The sequence below is a fragment of the Scyliorhinus torazame genome, chromosome 2 (assembly GCF_047496885.1).
Source record: "Scyliorhinus torazame isolate Kashiwa2021f chromosome 2, sScyTor2.1, whole genome shotgun sequence".
Taxonomy (NCBI): Eukaryota; Metazoa; Chordata; class Chondrichthyes; order Carcharhiniformes; family Scyliorhinidae; genus Scyliorhinus; species Scyliorhinus torazame.
This window is the reverse complement of record NC_092708.1, coordinates 218136387-218151769: the sequence shown is the minus strand read 5'-3', so window position 1 is coordinate 218151769 and position 15383 is coordinate 218136387. Positions and strand designations below refer to the sequence as shown.

The 15383-nt window shown below is 49.4% G+C and overlaps 1 protein-coding gene across 2 annotated transcripts in view; it reads left to right on the top strand.

Annotated features, from left to right (window-relative positions):
- Nucleotides 1-14647, top strand: part of LOC140395811 (caspase-8-like) — a 95138-nt gene extending 80491 nt beyond the window's left edge. For both annotated transcript variants that reach the window (XM_072483937.1, XM_072483936.1), the window contains exons 10-11: nucleotides 6894-7380; nucleotides 13425-14647. In XM_072483937.1, coding sequence (XP_072340038.1) covers nucleotides 6894-7380; nucleotides 13425-13572 — 635 coding nt within the window. In that variant the 3' untranslated portion in view covers nucleotides 13573-14647. The remainder of the gene's footprint in view (nucleotides 1-6893; nucleotides 7381-13424) is intronic.
- Nucleotides 14648-15383: the final 736 nt, after the last annotated feature.

The following is a 15383-nucleotide window of genomic DNA, read 5'->3' as shown; positions in this document are numbered from 1 at the left end:
GAGGCCGGCAGCAGCCAAGGTGCTTAAAGATTTTATGGAGCAGATGGGAGGTGTGGACCCTTGGAGATTCAGTAGACCTAGGAGTAAGGAGTTCTCGTTTTTCTCCTATGTCCATAAAGTCTATTCGCGCATAGACTTTTTTGTGCTGGGTAGGGCATTGATCCCGAAGGTGAGGGGAACGGAGTATACGGCTATAGCCATTTCGGATCACGCCCCACACTGGGTGGACTTGGAGATAGGGGAGGAAACAGGAGGGCGCCCACCCTGGAGAATGGACATGGGACTAATGGCGGATGAGGGGGTGTGTCTAAGGGTGAGGGGATGTATTGAAAAGTACTTGGAACTCAATGACAATGGGGAGGTCCAGGTGGGAGTGGTCTGGGAGGCGTTGAAGGCGGTGGTTAGGGGGAGCTGATATCAATAAGGGCACATAAAGGGAAGCAGGAGAGTAAGGAACGGGAGCGGTTGCTGCAAGAACTTTTGAGGGTGGACAGACAATATGCGGAAGCACCGGAGGAGGGATTGTACAGGGAAAGGCAAAGGCTGCATGTGGAATTTGACTTGCTGACTACAGGCACTGCAGAGGCACAATGGAGGAAGGCGCAGGGTGTACAGTATGAATATGGGGAGAAGGCGAGCAGATTGCTGGCACACCAATTGAGGAAAAGGGGAGCAGCGAGGGAAATAGGGGGAGTGAAGGACGAGGAAGGAGAGATGGAGCGGGGAGCGGAGAGAGTGAATGAAGTGTTCAAGACATTTTATAAAAAATTATATGAAGCTCAACCCCCGGATGGGAGGGAGAGAATGATGGACTTTTTGGATCGGCTGGAAATTCCCAAGGTGAAAGAGCAGGAAAGGGGGGGACTGGGAGCACAGATCGAGGTAGAAGAAGTGGTGAAAGGAATTAGGAGCATGCAGACGGGAAAGGCCCCGGGACCGGACGGATTCCCAGTCGAATTTTATAGAAAATATTTGGACTTGCTCGCCCCGGTACTGACGAGGACCTTTAATGAGGCAAAGGAAAGGGGACAACTGCCCCCGACTATGTCTGAAGCAACGATATCGCTTCTCTTAAAGAAGGAAAAGGACCCGCTACAATGCGGGTCCGACAGACCAATTTCCCTCCTAAATGTGGATGCCAAGGTCCTGGCCAAGGTAATGGCAATGAGAATAGAGGAATGTGTCCCGGGGGTGGTTCACGAGGACCAAACTGGGTTTGTGAAGGGGAGACAGCTGAACACGAATATACGGAGGCTGTTAGGGGTAATGATGATGGCCCCACCAGAGGGTGAAACGGAGATAGTAGTGGCGATGGATGCCGAGAAAGCATTTGATAGAGTGGAATGGGATTATTTGTGGGAGGTGTTGAGGAGATTTGGTTTTGGAGAGGGGTATGTTAGATGGGTGCAGCTATTGTATAGGGCCCCAGTGGCGAGTGTGGTCACGAATGGACGGGGATCGGCATATTTTCGGCTCCATAGAGGGACAAGGCAGGGATGCCCTCTGTCCCCATTACTGTTTGCACTGGCGATTGAGCCCCTGGCGATAGCGCTGAGGGGTTCCAAGAAGTGGAGGGGAGTACTTAGGGGAGGAGAAGAACACCGGGTATCTTTGTATGCGGACGATTTGCTACTGTATGTGGCGGATCCGGCGGAGGGGATGCCAGAAATAATGCGGATACTTGGGGAGTTTGGGGATTTTTCAGGGTATAAACTGAACATGGGGAAGAGTGAGCTGTTTGTGGTGCATCCAGGGGAGCAGAGTAGAGAAATAGAGGACCTACCGTTGAGGAAGGTAACAAGAGACTTCCGTTACCTGGGGATCCAGATAGCTAAGAATTGGGGCACATTGCACAGGTTAAATTTAACGCGGTTGGTGGAACAGATGGAGGAAGATTTCAAGAGATGGGATATGGTAGCCCTGTCAATGGCAGGGAGGGTGCAGGCGGTTAAGATGGTGGTCCTCCCGAGATTCCTCTTTGTGTTTCAGTGCCTCCCGGTGGTGATCACGAAGGCTTTTTTAAAAAGGATTGAAAAGAGCATTATGGGTTTTGTTTGGTCCGGGAAGACTCCGAGAGTGAGGAAGGGATTTTTACAGCGTAGTAGGGATAGGGGGGGGCTGGCACTACCGAGCCTAAGTGAGTACTATTGGGCCGCTAATATTTCAATGGTGAGTAAGTGGATGGGAGAGGAGGAGGGAGCGGCGTGGAAGAGATTAGAGAGGGCGTCCTGTAGGGGGACTAGCCTGCAGGCTATGGTGACAGCCCCATTGCCGTTCTCACCGAGGAACTACACCACAAGCCCGATGGTGGTAGCTACACTGAAGATTTGGGGACAGTGGAGACGGCATAGGGGAAAGACTGGAGCCTTGGGGGGGTCCCCGATAAGAAACAACCATAGGTTTGCCCCGGGGGGAATGGATGGGGGATATGGAATGTGGCAAAGAGCAGGAATAACGCAACTGAAAGATCTATTTGTGGATGGGAAGTTCGCGAGTCTGGGAGCGCTGACCGAGAAATATGGGTTGCCCCAAGGGAATGCATTCAGGTATATGCAACTGAGGGCTTTTGCGAGGCAACAGGTGAGGGAATTTCCGCAGCTCCCGACACAAGAGGTGCAGGATAGAGTGATCTCAAAGACATGGGTGGGGGATGGTAAGGTGTCAGATATATATAGGGAAATGAGGGACGAAGGGGAGACTATGGTAGATGAACTAAAAGGGAAATGGGAAGAAGAGCTGGGGGAGGAGATCGAGGAGGGGCTGTGGGCGGATGCCCTAAGTAGGGTAAACTCGTCGTCCTCGTGTGCCAGGCTAAGCCTGATCCAGTTTAAGGTATTACACAGGGCGCATATGACTGGAGCGCGGCTCAGTAAATTTTTTGGGGTGGAGGATAGCTGTGCGAGGTGCTCGAGAAGCCCAGCGAATCATACCCATATGTTTTGGGCATGCCAGGCACTACGGGGGTTTTGGACGGGGGTGACAAAGGTGCTTTCAAAAGTAGTGGGGGTCCGGGTCGAACCAAGCTGGGGGTTGCCTATATTTGGGGTGGCACAAGAGCCGGGAGTGCAGGAGGCGAGAGAGGCCGATGTTTTGGCCTTTGCGTCCCTAGTAGCCCGGCGCAGGATATTGCTAATGTGGAAAGAAGCCAAGCCCCCGGGGGTGGAGACCTGGATAAATGACATGGCGGGGTTTATAAAGCTAGAGCGGATTAAGTTCGTCCTAAGGGGGTCGGCTCAAGGGTTCACCAGGCGGTGGCAACCGTTCGTCGAATACCTTGCGGAAAGATAGATGGGGGCAAAAAGAAGGCAGCAGCAGCAGCCCAGGATTTGGGGGGGGGGGGGGGGGTAGGCGGGGGGGGGGGTAACTTGTGACAAGGCAGTTGACAATTAGGGCTAGTTTTCATTTTTGTTATTTAATATTTATTCATTTTTTGTTTTTTGTTTATATAAAATAGGTCATTGTTATTTGTGCTGTTATAATATTGTGTAAAGGATGCACAATGTACTGTGTTGGTTGACCAAAAATTTTCAATAAAATATTTATTAAAAAAAAAAAAGGCCAATCTCCATCTCATTAATGGGATGGTCACCGTATCCAAAGGCCTCCAGGTCATCGAACCAACTCGCCAGTGAGATGTCCCGCAAGTGATGATTAGTGCTGGTCCACATAAATGAGGACCAGGCGGAACAGTACTTGGAGGGTCTCCCAGGCCCTTGGGTGGTCAGGGATAAGCTTGGTGGCACTCTGGCTCTCCCCTTGACACCCGGATATCTTGGCATTGCCAGGATGGCAGGGACACTGCCAGGGTGTCAGGGCAGCAGTGCACAAGTGCCAGGGTGGCACTGCCATGGGTCAGGGCCTGAGGGGAGCGATGCCTGTGAAACGTGGGATGGGAGGAGGTTTCGCGGGTGAAGGGTGGGTATGAGGGGCTTCCGGAAGGGTTGGGGGCTGAAGGGTGGGGGCCCCAGAAAGTGGGGGGGCCTGAAAGAGGGTGTGGGACAACCTGAAATGAGTGGGCCTCAGTGGCCGCATAGTGGGGTATCTGCACTTTGGGGGGTGAGGGGGGGGGGGGTCTGGGGTAGTACCCGTGTGTTGGGAGTGACATTGCCCCTGTGTGAGGGTGTGAGAAACCCACAAGTTCACCTCGAAATCGGGCACCCTTTCAAAATGGCGACACGATATCTGAAGAGCCGGTCTGGCCAGCGATCTCAGCTCCCCAGTAATGAAAATAATGGGCTCGCCCGTGAGGAATTCGCAAGGGCCCGGAAAAATGACTAAGTGCCGTTCGATAGCATTCAGGAGCTCGCGGGAAACCTTGCTCGCTACGGTATTTAGAACTTGTCCCGTTCAGCGCGCACCCTGGTCAGAAGACCAAAAGACAAGTCAAATAGTAGATTTTAAGGAGTGTCTTAAAGGAGAAAAGTGAGGTGGAGATGCGGAGAGGTGTAGGGAGGGTATGGGCAGGGGCAGAATCTAGGCAGCTAAAGGTGCAGCCACCAGTGGTGCAGCAATTCAAATTGGGAATGTTGAAGAGGCCAATATTAGAGGAGTGCAGATATCTTGGAGGGTTGTGGTGTTGGAAGAAATTATACAGGTAGCAAGGGGCAAAGCCATGACGGGTTTGAAAACAAGATAACATTTTAAGATGAAGACATTGTTTGACTGGGAGCCAATGTAGGTCAGTGAACAAGGGATTCAGGGAATGGGACTTGATGTGAGTTAAGATATGGGCAGCAGAGTTTTACATGACTTCAAGTTTACAGAGGTCAGAACATGAGAGACCAGCCAGGAGCGCATTGAAATGGTCAGGTCCAGCGGGAGTGAAGTCCTGAATGAGGGTTTCAACTGCAGACAGGCAGTACTACAGATGTGGAAACAGGCAGTCTCAGAGATGACATGGATATGTGGTTGGAAACTCATCTTGAGGTCAAGGTTAAGAACAGACGAGGCTTCATCCTAGACTGTTGGCAAATTCACTGACGAAAGGCCTCTAATATTTGGACTCTGCTGCTGGGGCTGGATTCTCCGAGCCTCTGCGCCAAAATCGTGATCAGCGCGGGGTGGCGGAGAATTGGCATCAACGACGAAATCCGGTCTGACGCCGCTCCCGCGATTCTCCGATCCTTGGAGAATTGCCACGAATTGCGCGTGCGCGGTCTACGCTGTGCGGGTAGGTGGCCATTGACAGAGGCCCCCCCCGTGATTCACCAAGGGTAACTGGATGCGTTCCCGACGGCGTGGTCCGGCTGCGGACTCAGTGGTGGGGGGCCGGAAATCCTTCACCGGGGGGACGGACCTCATGGACAGCCAGGGGGGGCGATCGGGCGGCACCGATCCACAGGCACGCGTGATCTCGGGGGGGCCTATATTTTTCGTGCTGCCCTGCAGTGCGAATCCGGCACGTCCCACGGGGCGGCCGCCCCAGTGCGTAAGCGCGGACTCCTGACTGGAAGTGCAGGGCCCCGTATCCACAGCCAGAACTGCAAGAAGCACTCCGGGGCCCTGCTAGCCCCCTGCAGGTTGGAGAATCATTCTGGACTTTCTTAAGGACAGTCCAGAGTGTCATGTGAGAGTATTTTTAAGAAATGAGTGTTTAAGAAATGTACCTTTAAGAAATGGGTGTTTATCAGTGATGTCAGAGTGTGGGTGGAGCTGAGCTGTCTGTCAGCTTTTTACTTCCGTTTTAGGCTGTTTGCTGCAGGGTGTGTTTTAGTTTCGTTTTCAGAGCTGGATAGCTGCAGCCACAGCCAGAAGGTGTATTAGAGTCTCTCTCTGTAATCTAAAGACTGTAAAACGATCCTTTGGTGATTTAAAACTAATAACTGCTCTCAGTAGTGAATGTAAACCTGATGTGCTTCTGTTAAAAGGTGTTTCTTTTGTCTTCTGGATGTTGTTTGGGAAGTCATTAAGGATTACTTAGTCTTGTATTCTTTGAGGGTTGTATTTGAATTAATGGTTGCTAAGATGTTCACTATGTTTTAAAAATGTTAATTTGAGTTTCATAAAATAAACATTGTTTTGCTTTAAAAAATACTTTTCCATTTCTGCTGTACCATTCCTGTAGAGTGGGCCGTGTGCTCCCCATACCACAATCTATTAAAAGTTGTGGGTCAGGTAAACTCCATGTTACACTTTGGGGCTCTCTAAACCCTGGCCCACAACAAGAGTGAAATGCCCACATTTTGACGCTGGTGTGGGGACAGAGCCCCATTATTGGAGAATCCCGCCCCTGGATCTAGTGTCTCCAAACTGAAATTGTTTCTATCTACTCCCCTTAATATCCTGATAACTTCAATCAACCCACCCTTAATCTAAATTCTGGGGAATACAGCCTCAGATTAAGTAATCTCGCCTCATGATTGGAGTATCATTCTGATAAATGAACTCCCTCCAAAGCCAATATGACCTCCTGAAGGTGTGGTACCCAGAATTGAACACCGTACTTTAGCTGTCGTCTAACTAGGGATTTTCATAGCTGCTGCATAATGTCTACCTCCCTTACATTCTAGTCCTCTTGATGTAAAGATCAGAATTTTTGATTATTTTTTGCATTTTTTCATGACATTTTGATGATCGATACATGTCCGCCCTAAAGTCTTTTTGCACCTTTACTGTTCCAACTTCCACCATTTGGAAAGTATTCTGTTCTAAACTTCATAGGGCCATGGTTGACCATACATCCATTTGCCACATTTTTGCCCATTGACTTAAACTTTGACATCTCTTTGTAATTCTACAATTCCATTGATTCTACATCTGATATTACCTATCTTTGGGTCATCAGCAAATAGGTATTGTTTATTTCTATCCCAATATCTATGTTATTATAATTCATAGAAGAAACATAATTGACTTGCAATACTCAAAAAAATATTTTTTTTATTTCTTTGCAGAAAGGTTGACTCAAGTGTTCACGACTTTGGGATTTGAGGTAGACAAACAAGATAATTTAACTGTTCCGCATATGAAGAAAATACTGCGGAGGTATCAGAAGTTTGATCATACGACCAATGATTGTTTTGTGTGCTGTATCCTCTCCCATGGTGAGAAAGATGCTGTTGTGGGAACTGATGGAGATCTTCTTCATATTCATGAGATAAGATTCATGTTTTCAGGGACCCAGTGTCACTCACTGCTGGAAAAGCCCAAAGTCTTCTTTATTCAAGCTTGTCAAGGTCAAAAGTCACAAACAGCTTGCCCAGTGCCGGACAGTCTCACAAGCAGCAGCTCTGACCTTGACTTTGATGCAGTATCATATTCCATTCCTGAGGACAGGGATTTCCTGATTGCAATGTCTACCATTTCTGACTATGTTTCCTATAGGACGTGCAACGGCTCCTGGTTCATTCAAACACTGTGTGACTGCTTGGAGGAATTTAAGTAAGCAATCTGGTTTTATTTTCTTTCCTTTCCTGAAGCTGTTGACTCATTGTTGGCCTACAGCTCCATGGGCACTAGCAGTTCCCAATACTCTGACCAATTTGCCACTCTGATCCATTGAGATGCTGAGCATGGGAGAATCACAGCACAGTTTGACCTGGTCTTAAATTCGGGGCCCATAATTCAGCATTCTTTTATAATAATAATCTTTATTATTGTCACAAGTAGGCTTACATTAACACTGCAATGAAATTACTGTGAAAATCCCCGAGTCGCCATACTCCGGCGCCTGTTCGGGTACCCAGAGGGAGAATTCAAAATGTCCAATTCACCTAACAGCACATCTTTCAGGACTTGTGGGAGGAAAACGGAGCACCCGGAGGAAACCCACGCAGACACAGGGAGAACATGCAGACTCGGCACAGACAGTGACCCAAGCGGGAATCAAACCTGGGACCCTGGCGCTGTGAAACAACAGTGCTGACCACTGTGCTACCATGCTGTACATTCACAAGCTGACAGATCAGCTATGTATTTCCAGCACAGTTTGTTCAAAATTGTATGTTGTGCTACTGAAGGAACTTTCCAGTATCATGTTAAACTTGTTTCATGATTCTCTTCAAAAAATGCCAAATGCACTTTGAATTTCTCGTCGATTTGATCTTAGTAAGTGCTTTATTCATTTTTGAGATGCTAGGCGGGATTTTCCCATTAGCCCGCCGCATGTTTTTTGGTGGCGGAGGCACACCTCATTGCCAGGAAACCCATGCACCAGCGTGGGACCGGAATTTCCCACTGTGTGAACAGCCGGTAAATCCCGCCCGTAGACTATGTTGGCGAGATGATCCCTTTTGCCTATCCCAGTTGCTCTAGACTTTCTTAAAAATTAATTTACGGGATGTGAACGTCGCTAGTTAGGCCAGGATTTATTGCCCGTTCCTAGTTGCCCTTAAGAAGGTGGTGGTGAGCTGCCTTCTTGAAATGCTGCAGTTTCTGTGGTGTAGGTACACCCACAGTGCTGTTATGGAGGGAGTTCCAGGATTTTGACCCAGTGACAATGAAAGAACGCCGATACATTTCCGAGTCAGGGTGGTGAGTGACTTGCAGGGGAACCTCCAGGTGGTGGGGTTCCCAGGTATCTGCTGCTCTTGTCCTTCTGGATGGTAGTGGTTGTGGATTTGGAAGGTGCTGCCTAAGGAACCTTGGTGAGTTACTGCAGTGCATCTTGTAGATGGTACACATGGCTGCCACTGTTCATCAGTGGTGGAGGGTTTGAATGTTTGTGGAAGGGGGAGCAATTAAGCGGCTGCTTTGTCCTGGATGGTGTCGAGCTTCTTGAGTGTTGTTGGAGCTGCACTCATCCAGGCAAGTGGAGAGTATTCCATTATACTCCTGACTTGTGCCTTGTAGGCTTTGGGGGGTCAGGAGGTGAGTTACTCACCGTGGGATTCCGAACCTTTGACCTGCCCTGGTAGCCACAGTATTTTAAAAAATAAATTTAGAGTACCCAATTCATTTTTTTTCCAATTAAGGGGCAATTTAGCATGGCCAATCCACCTACCTTGCACATCTTTGGGTTGTGAGGGCGAAACCCTCGTAAACACGGGGAGAATGTGCAAATTCCACACAGACAGTGACCCAGAGCCGGGATCGAACCTGGGACCTCGGCGCCGAGAGGCAACAGGGCTAACACTTTGCACCACCGTTGTACCCATGGTCACCACAGTATTAATGTGGCTAGTCCAGTTCAGTTTCTGATCAATGGTAACCCCAGGATTTTGATTGTCGGGGATTCAGCATTGGTAATGCCATTAAATGTCATGGGGTGATGGTTAGATTCTTTCTTGTAGGAGATGGTCATTGCCTGGCACTTGTGTTGCGTGAATGTAACTTGCCACTTGTCAGCCCAAGCCTGGATATTGTCCAGGTCTTGCTGCATTTGGACACGGGCTGCTTCATTAATTGAGTGGTAGGTTATTGCTCTGAACTGATGCAAATCGTGTAATGAAGGTGTTCCCACAATAATGTTTGGGAGGGAATTCCATGATATTAGGCTAACTACAATGAAAACACTGACACCTGTCCAAAGCAGCATGGTGTTTGATTTGATGGGCAACTTGTAGATGATGGATGCCAATGATATTGTTGCTGTTGTCTATGTTGGCAGCCCCAGGAGATGTGCTGGCCGACATTAAACTATGTTTAAGGAGTTTCTGGACTTTAGCTGCAGAGGACCAATGAGGGGTGCAAGTATTTGCTCTATTCCTTAGCTAGTGGTTATATAGCTTATCCACGTAAGCCTCTGGTGTCCCTTGTTAAGCTCCAATGGTAACTCTATAATAGGAACTAGAGAGCAGGCCTTGACTTCTTCGACTCCAAGTTTATTGTGTTCAGGGAGGTGGTGGTGTAGTAGCATTGTCACTGGACTAGTAATCCAGACACCCGGGTAACGCTCTGTGGACCCGGGTTTGAATCCAGTATGGTGATGGTGAAATTTGAATTCAATCAAAAATCTGTAATTAAAAGTCCATTGATGACCATTGTTGATTGTCAGAAAAACCCATCTGGTTCACTAATGTCCTTTCGGGAAGGAATTCTGCTGTCCTTACCTGGTCTGGTCCACATATGACTAGAGATCCACAGCAATGTGGGTGACTCTTAAAAAAGACACTCAGTTCTAGGGCAATAAGGAACAGGCAACAAATGCTGGCCTTGCCTGCGATGTCCCATGAAAGAATAAAGAAAATCACTTCTCCAACAACACCACAGTGCGACCTGTATCCCCTTTATATTTGGTGCAGTCTATTAAACAACTTTAGCTCTTTCCCAACAACCATTAGGACGATAATAGTGAGGGCACACCTGTGCTGACTGGGAGACGGGGCATCATCAAAGGGGTGGAACTTGGGGGAGCTGATGGTCACCGCCGCCACTCCATGGGACAGGTCCGGGTTGGCGCCCAGCGTCCCCTCCTCCCGCTCGGTGCCCATAGGGCCCTGGAGTTCTCCTTGGGATGAGGGGCAGCTGGTTCGAGCCTCGGCTGCTCCAGAATCATCTGGTTATGCCAGCCTTGGCGGCTCCCCATGGTCCGCACCATCGTGTCGTCATCCTCAGCGATGCTCCTCCGTGACTGGGATATACTCGGTAGTGGCACGGCAATGCCCATCTCGACTGGAACAAGCTCCGCAGCACATCGGCCATTACCATGTCCCGCAGAACCTCATCAAGGTCAACCTGGTACTGGGTGACATCCCCTAGTGAGGCAGACATTCTGTCGGGACCCTCAGCCACGGCCGACACCGACTGCGTGACGCCTTGGACACCTTCACTAATGGTGCCGACATCGTGCACCAGGCTCTCCACTTTGGTCGCCACCCTAGCAGTGTTGGCCTCGGTGCCACGCATTGCTAGCGACATCACCTGCGTCTTAGCCTCTGGGACTCCTCCAAGTGGCTATGGATCTACTGGAGTGTCGCTGACATCTCCCACTGAATGTCCCGGCCGCACCTTATCATCTCCCACCAGCTGCAGGATTACCACTTCCATAGGCTCAGCATCAGGCTGGAACCCAGTTGGGTCCTGGAATCCAGCAGACCTCCGACTGCTGTCTCGCCTGGGGATTCCTGCTTCCACCTGGTGTACATCAGCAGCAGTGTGGTGCTCACCAGATTGTGCCCCTGAAGCCTGACCGCTAACATGTCTCACCGAGGTTTGTGTATCTGCGCTGGTGGAGGGTGGGATTGACACCTATGACGTGACTATTATAGTGGCATCCACGGAGCTCTCCTCCGATCTGATCTCCAGGGAGGCAGGAGAGGGGGCCGCCCAGGATGGGCCGGCACCGTCGGCTGGAGGACTTGCTGGATAATGGACATGTGGTCAGTGGGAGGGATGGGTCAGTCAGTAAGGCGATAACAACTCATGTTTGACAGGTGCTACGGGTAGGGTCTGGTGGTTCCTCACCCCTGCGGCGTCCGCCAGCCTCTGCGTTGGTGACCGCTCTAACCTTGGCCACACCAGTCACATTCAGGGCACACTCCTCGAAGGTGGTGAGATTGCTGGGGTGGGATTCTCCGTGCCGAAATCGCACAGCGCGGGGGCGGAGAATGGGGTCTCAGACCCGCAGGGCCAGGACGCGATTCTCCGCAGAGCAAAGAATCACCGCCAGCCTCACGCGGTCGACACAGCGCCAGTCGGGGGCTGTTGAAATAGACCCATGCAACGATTCTCCGTGATCGACCGGCCGAGTTCCGCCGGCATGGTTCCAACCTGGTTCCACCCGGCAGGAGCTTGGACCCGTGGCCGCGCTGGCCATCCTGGTGGGAGGGCGGGGGGATCAGACTCCATGATGGAGAGGCCCGCGATCGGGGGCTACCGACCAGCGGGCTCGTGCGATCCGGGGGGGGGGCTATCTTCTTCCGTGCTGACCCGTTGTGTGGCTCCACCATGTTGTGCGGGAGCCGGCGCGCAAACGGCCGCCATGCGCATGTGGGGACCCACGGCCGGAAGGGCCCTCTATCGGCAACAGGAACTGCGCGGCGCACGCCGGTGCCCTGCTATCCCTCTTAAAACCGGAGAATCACTCCGGGCTTTTTGGAAAAAGTCTGGAGTGATTTACGCCCATTTTCCGGCGGGCGTGGGGACATAGACCAATTTTTGGAGAATCCTGGCCCTGATGTCTGGCACACCACCGCCAGTGTGGCCGTCTCCCAATATAGCTTTTCCTATGGAGACACAGAGAGGGCATCGTTAGCCACACTCGTGGTTCACAGTGGTGGGGGGGGGTCTGTGAAGGAGGGGTTGGGGGTTGAAGGGGGGATGGGGTGGAGCTCGTCCCAGGCAGCATTGGCTGTCCTATGGCTGACCTTCCTGGACCCTCGGGGGAACAGGACATCCCTCCTAGACTGCACAGTGCTCGCAGCCTCCCTAGGTCAGCGTCCTTGAATCTTGGGGCTGGTCTCCTTGGCGGCATTATTCATTATTGCAAGCTGGCCGGGGTTGGCTGCTTAAGTGCTGCTCGACCTTGTTAGTGGGGGGGGGGGGGGCGGCTGGCGCGCGTAGTCCCCGCCAAATCAGCTCGCGAGCCTTCATTTGCAGCGAGAGGTCCATAAAGCCTCGTCAAGTGGGCCAATTAACATTGAATAACATTGCTGGCCTCGCTGGGCCAAGCGCCAGGAAGCTCACAGTAATTCCCACTCGCTACCACACTTAGAAATCTTTCCAGAGAATCTCGGCCAATGTTTGAAAGTTTTTTTTCATTAGATTGTGTGTTAAGGGATATGGAACCCCAAGCTAGATTAACAGATTTAAGATACAGATCAGCCGTGATCTAATTGAATGCAGGAACAGGCTGAAGGAGCAGGGTAGCCTAGTCCAGGTCTTATGTCCCGTTCCTTTAAAGTTTGCCTTTTCTAAATCACATATAATTTTCATGTGGTTCTTTCTGCACTGTAAATTTAACATCACTATGATAAATGGTTCTTTCAGATTCTACTATTTATATATATTTTTTTCTTTTTACAAATTCAGTGTACCCAATTCATTTTTTTTCCAATTAAGGTGCAATTTAGCGTGGCCAATTCACCTATACTGCACATCTTTGGGTTGTGGGGGCGAAACCCACGCAGACACGGGAGAATGTGCAAACTCCACACGGACAGTGACCCAGAGCCGGGATCGAACCTGGGACCTCGGCACCGTGAGGCAGCAGGGCTAACCCACTGCGCCACCGTGCTGCCCACCTACTACTTAAAATATAGGACGCTATCTTAAAAATGTATCTGCCTGGTCAAAAAAAAAGCAACACATTCAAGGCTTTCGGGTCAATAGACTCGGTTCCATTGGAGAATTCTCCGTTTATCTTGGGGTTGACTGAAGTTACCCATTACTGCATTGTTGACTCGCCACATCCTTCTTAATTCATTATGTTGTCCTCATCTTCCCCATTCAATCCAGGGTCTGTTGCAGACCCCCTAATAATGATCTGCAGAGCCTTCCTGTTGCTTGCTTACTGACACTTCTGCTTTTTTTTTTTGCCTCCCCAGAGGGGACGACCTGCTTACAATTCTAACTGAAGTGAATCGGAGAGTAAGTGAAAAACACTCAATTCTGAAGCAAATTCCAGAGCCAAGATTCACCCTATCCAAGAGGTTGATACTTTCGCCCCCTTCTGCACAGAGTTCAAACAGCTGATCCAACTTTGGGCACAAAGGAATGAAATCTTTTTATTTGTTACCTCAGAAGAAAATTCAGCAAGATAGCTTGACTTAAAAAATATTTAGTCTACCATTGTATCCCAGTTGTACCTGTGGTTATTTGAACCCTAACACACTTACTGAACGCATGAAGTGGTTCTGGGGGTATTGATTTCTGTGTGTCGGGAGGTGCTGTGCTGGTATACTGTTGCTGCCTGGAGCTTGGGATATCCCTTCTGTTAGGGTGCTTGGTAGGGATGTACTTAGAGGCTAGGTATTGCTTCTTTATCCATGCCGCCCATTCTTTAACACTAAGCTAGTCCCAATTGCCCACATTTGGCCCACATCTCTCATTGTCGAAATGCTTTTTAAAAGACAAAATTGTACCCGCCTCTACTACTGCCTCTGGCAGCTCATTCCAGACACTCAACACCCTCTGTGTGAAATAATTGGCCCTCTGCACCCTTTTGTATCTCTCCCCCTAACCTAAACCTATGCCCTCTCGTTTTAGATTCCCCTACCTTTGGGAAAAGATGTTGACTATCTACCTTATCCATGCCCCTCATTATTTTATAGACCTCTCTAAGATCACCCGAAGCCTTCTACACTCCAGGGAAAAAAGTCCCAGTTTATCCAGCCTCTCCTTATAACTCAAACCATCACGTTGCGGCGGCATCCTCGTAAGTCTTTCCTGCACTCTTCCTAGTTTAATAATATCCTTTCTAGAATAGGGTGACCAGAACTGTGCACAGTATTCCAAGTGTGGCCGTACTAATTGTAGTGATCTCTGTATGTGCATGTACACAAGGGGTTAATGTGTAATCAGCAGCACCACATGATCACTCGAGGGGCGGACTAACATGGGTATAAAAAGCAATCACATTGGGTCTCCCTCAGTCTCTCTCTCTCTCGGGTGCACTGTGACCAGGACAATATCAGAATAGTTCAGCTGGCTAGTGGAGTTACGTATAGTTATTGTAGTTAGATCTTGTTAACCTAATCACTAGTATCAAAGTTAAACTAAAGAACTCATGCACTTGTTGTTATAGTTACTCAATAAACCTTTGTTGTTACTGGACGAGTTTGGGTCTTCTTCATCGAGATTCAGACGACCTCACCACCTCACCATCAACCAAGGATTGAGTAGCACGAGTTACCTACCACACAGATAACAAAACATGGTACCAGGCGTGTTGGCTTCAAAAGAACTAGTTAGGTAAGGTTAGACAACAAGAGAAGAAAATTCAGGCCGGACATTTGACTGTGGAAGACTTCGCAGCAAAATGAGTCCTGATTCGATGGAAATCGTTGGAGTTCCATGGCAGCTGGAAATAACCGGTAATTTAAGTTTTAACTGGAAAATGTTGAAACAGATGTTCCAAATATGTATCGCAGCTAATGAGTTAACCACGGTCTCTGACGAAACAAAAATAGCACTACTACTCACAGCAGGAGGGCACGACGCCAGAAATATCTATAATTGCTTTAATTACTTAGAAGGTGAAGACAGCACCAAATTAGAAGTAATACTCAAAAAATTTGATGAACACTGTAAAGGTTAGTCTGGTGAGATGCTGAACAAATTTAACTCGTCATAAATGCCACAGAAACAGAGGGCCCATCACTGATTGTGTTACAAATCTCAAGTCAATACCACAACGCTGTGATTATGCTGATTTCAGAGATGTTAGGATATTGGATCAATTAATTTCTGGAATCATTTCCGGTTGCGGCTATGCAGAGCTAAGTCGCACGTTCGGCAGCTCTCGCTACAAACGGACTTTTGGGCTCTTTTTAGAGCCCGTAACG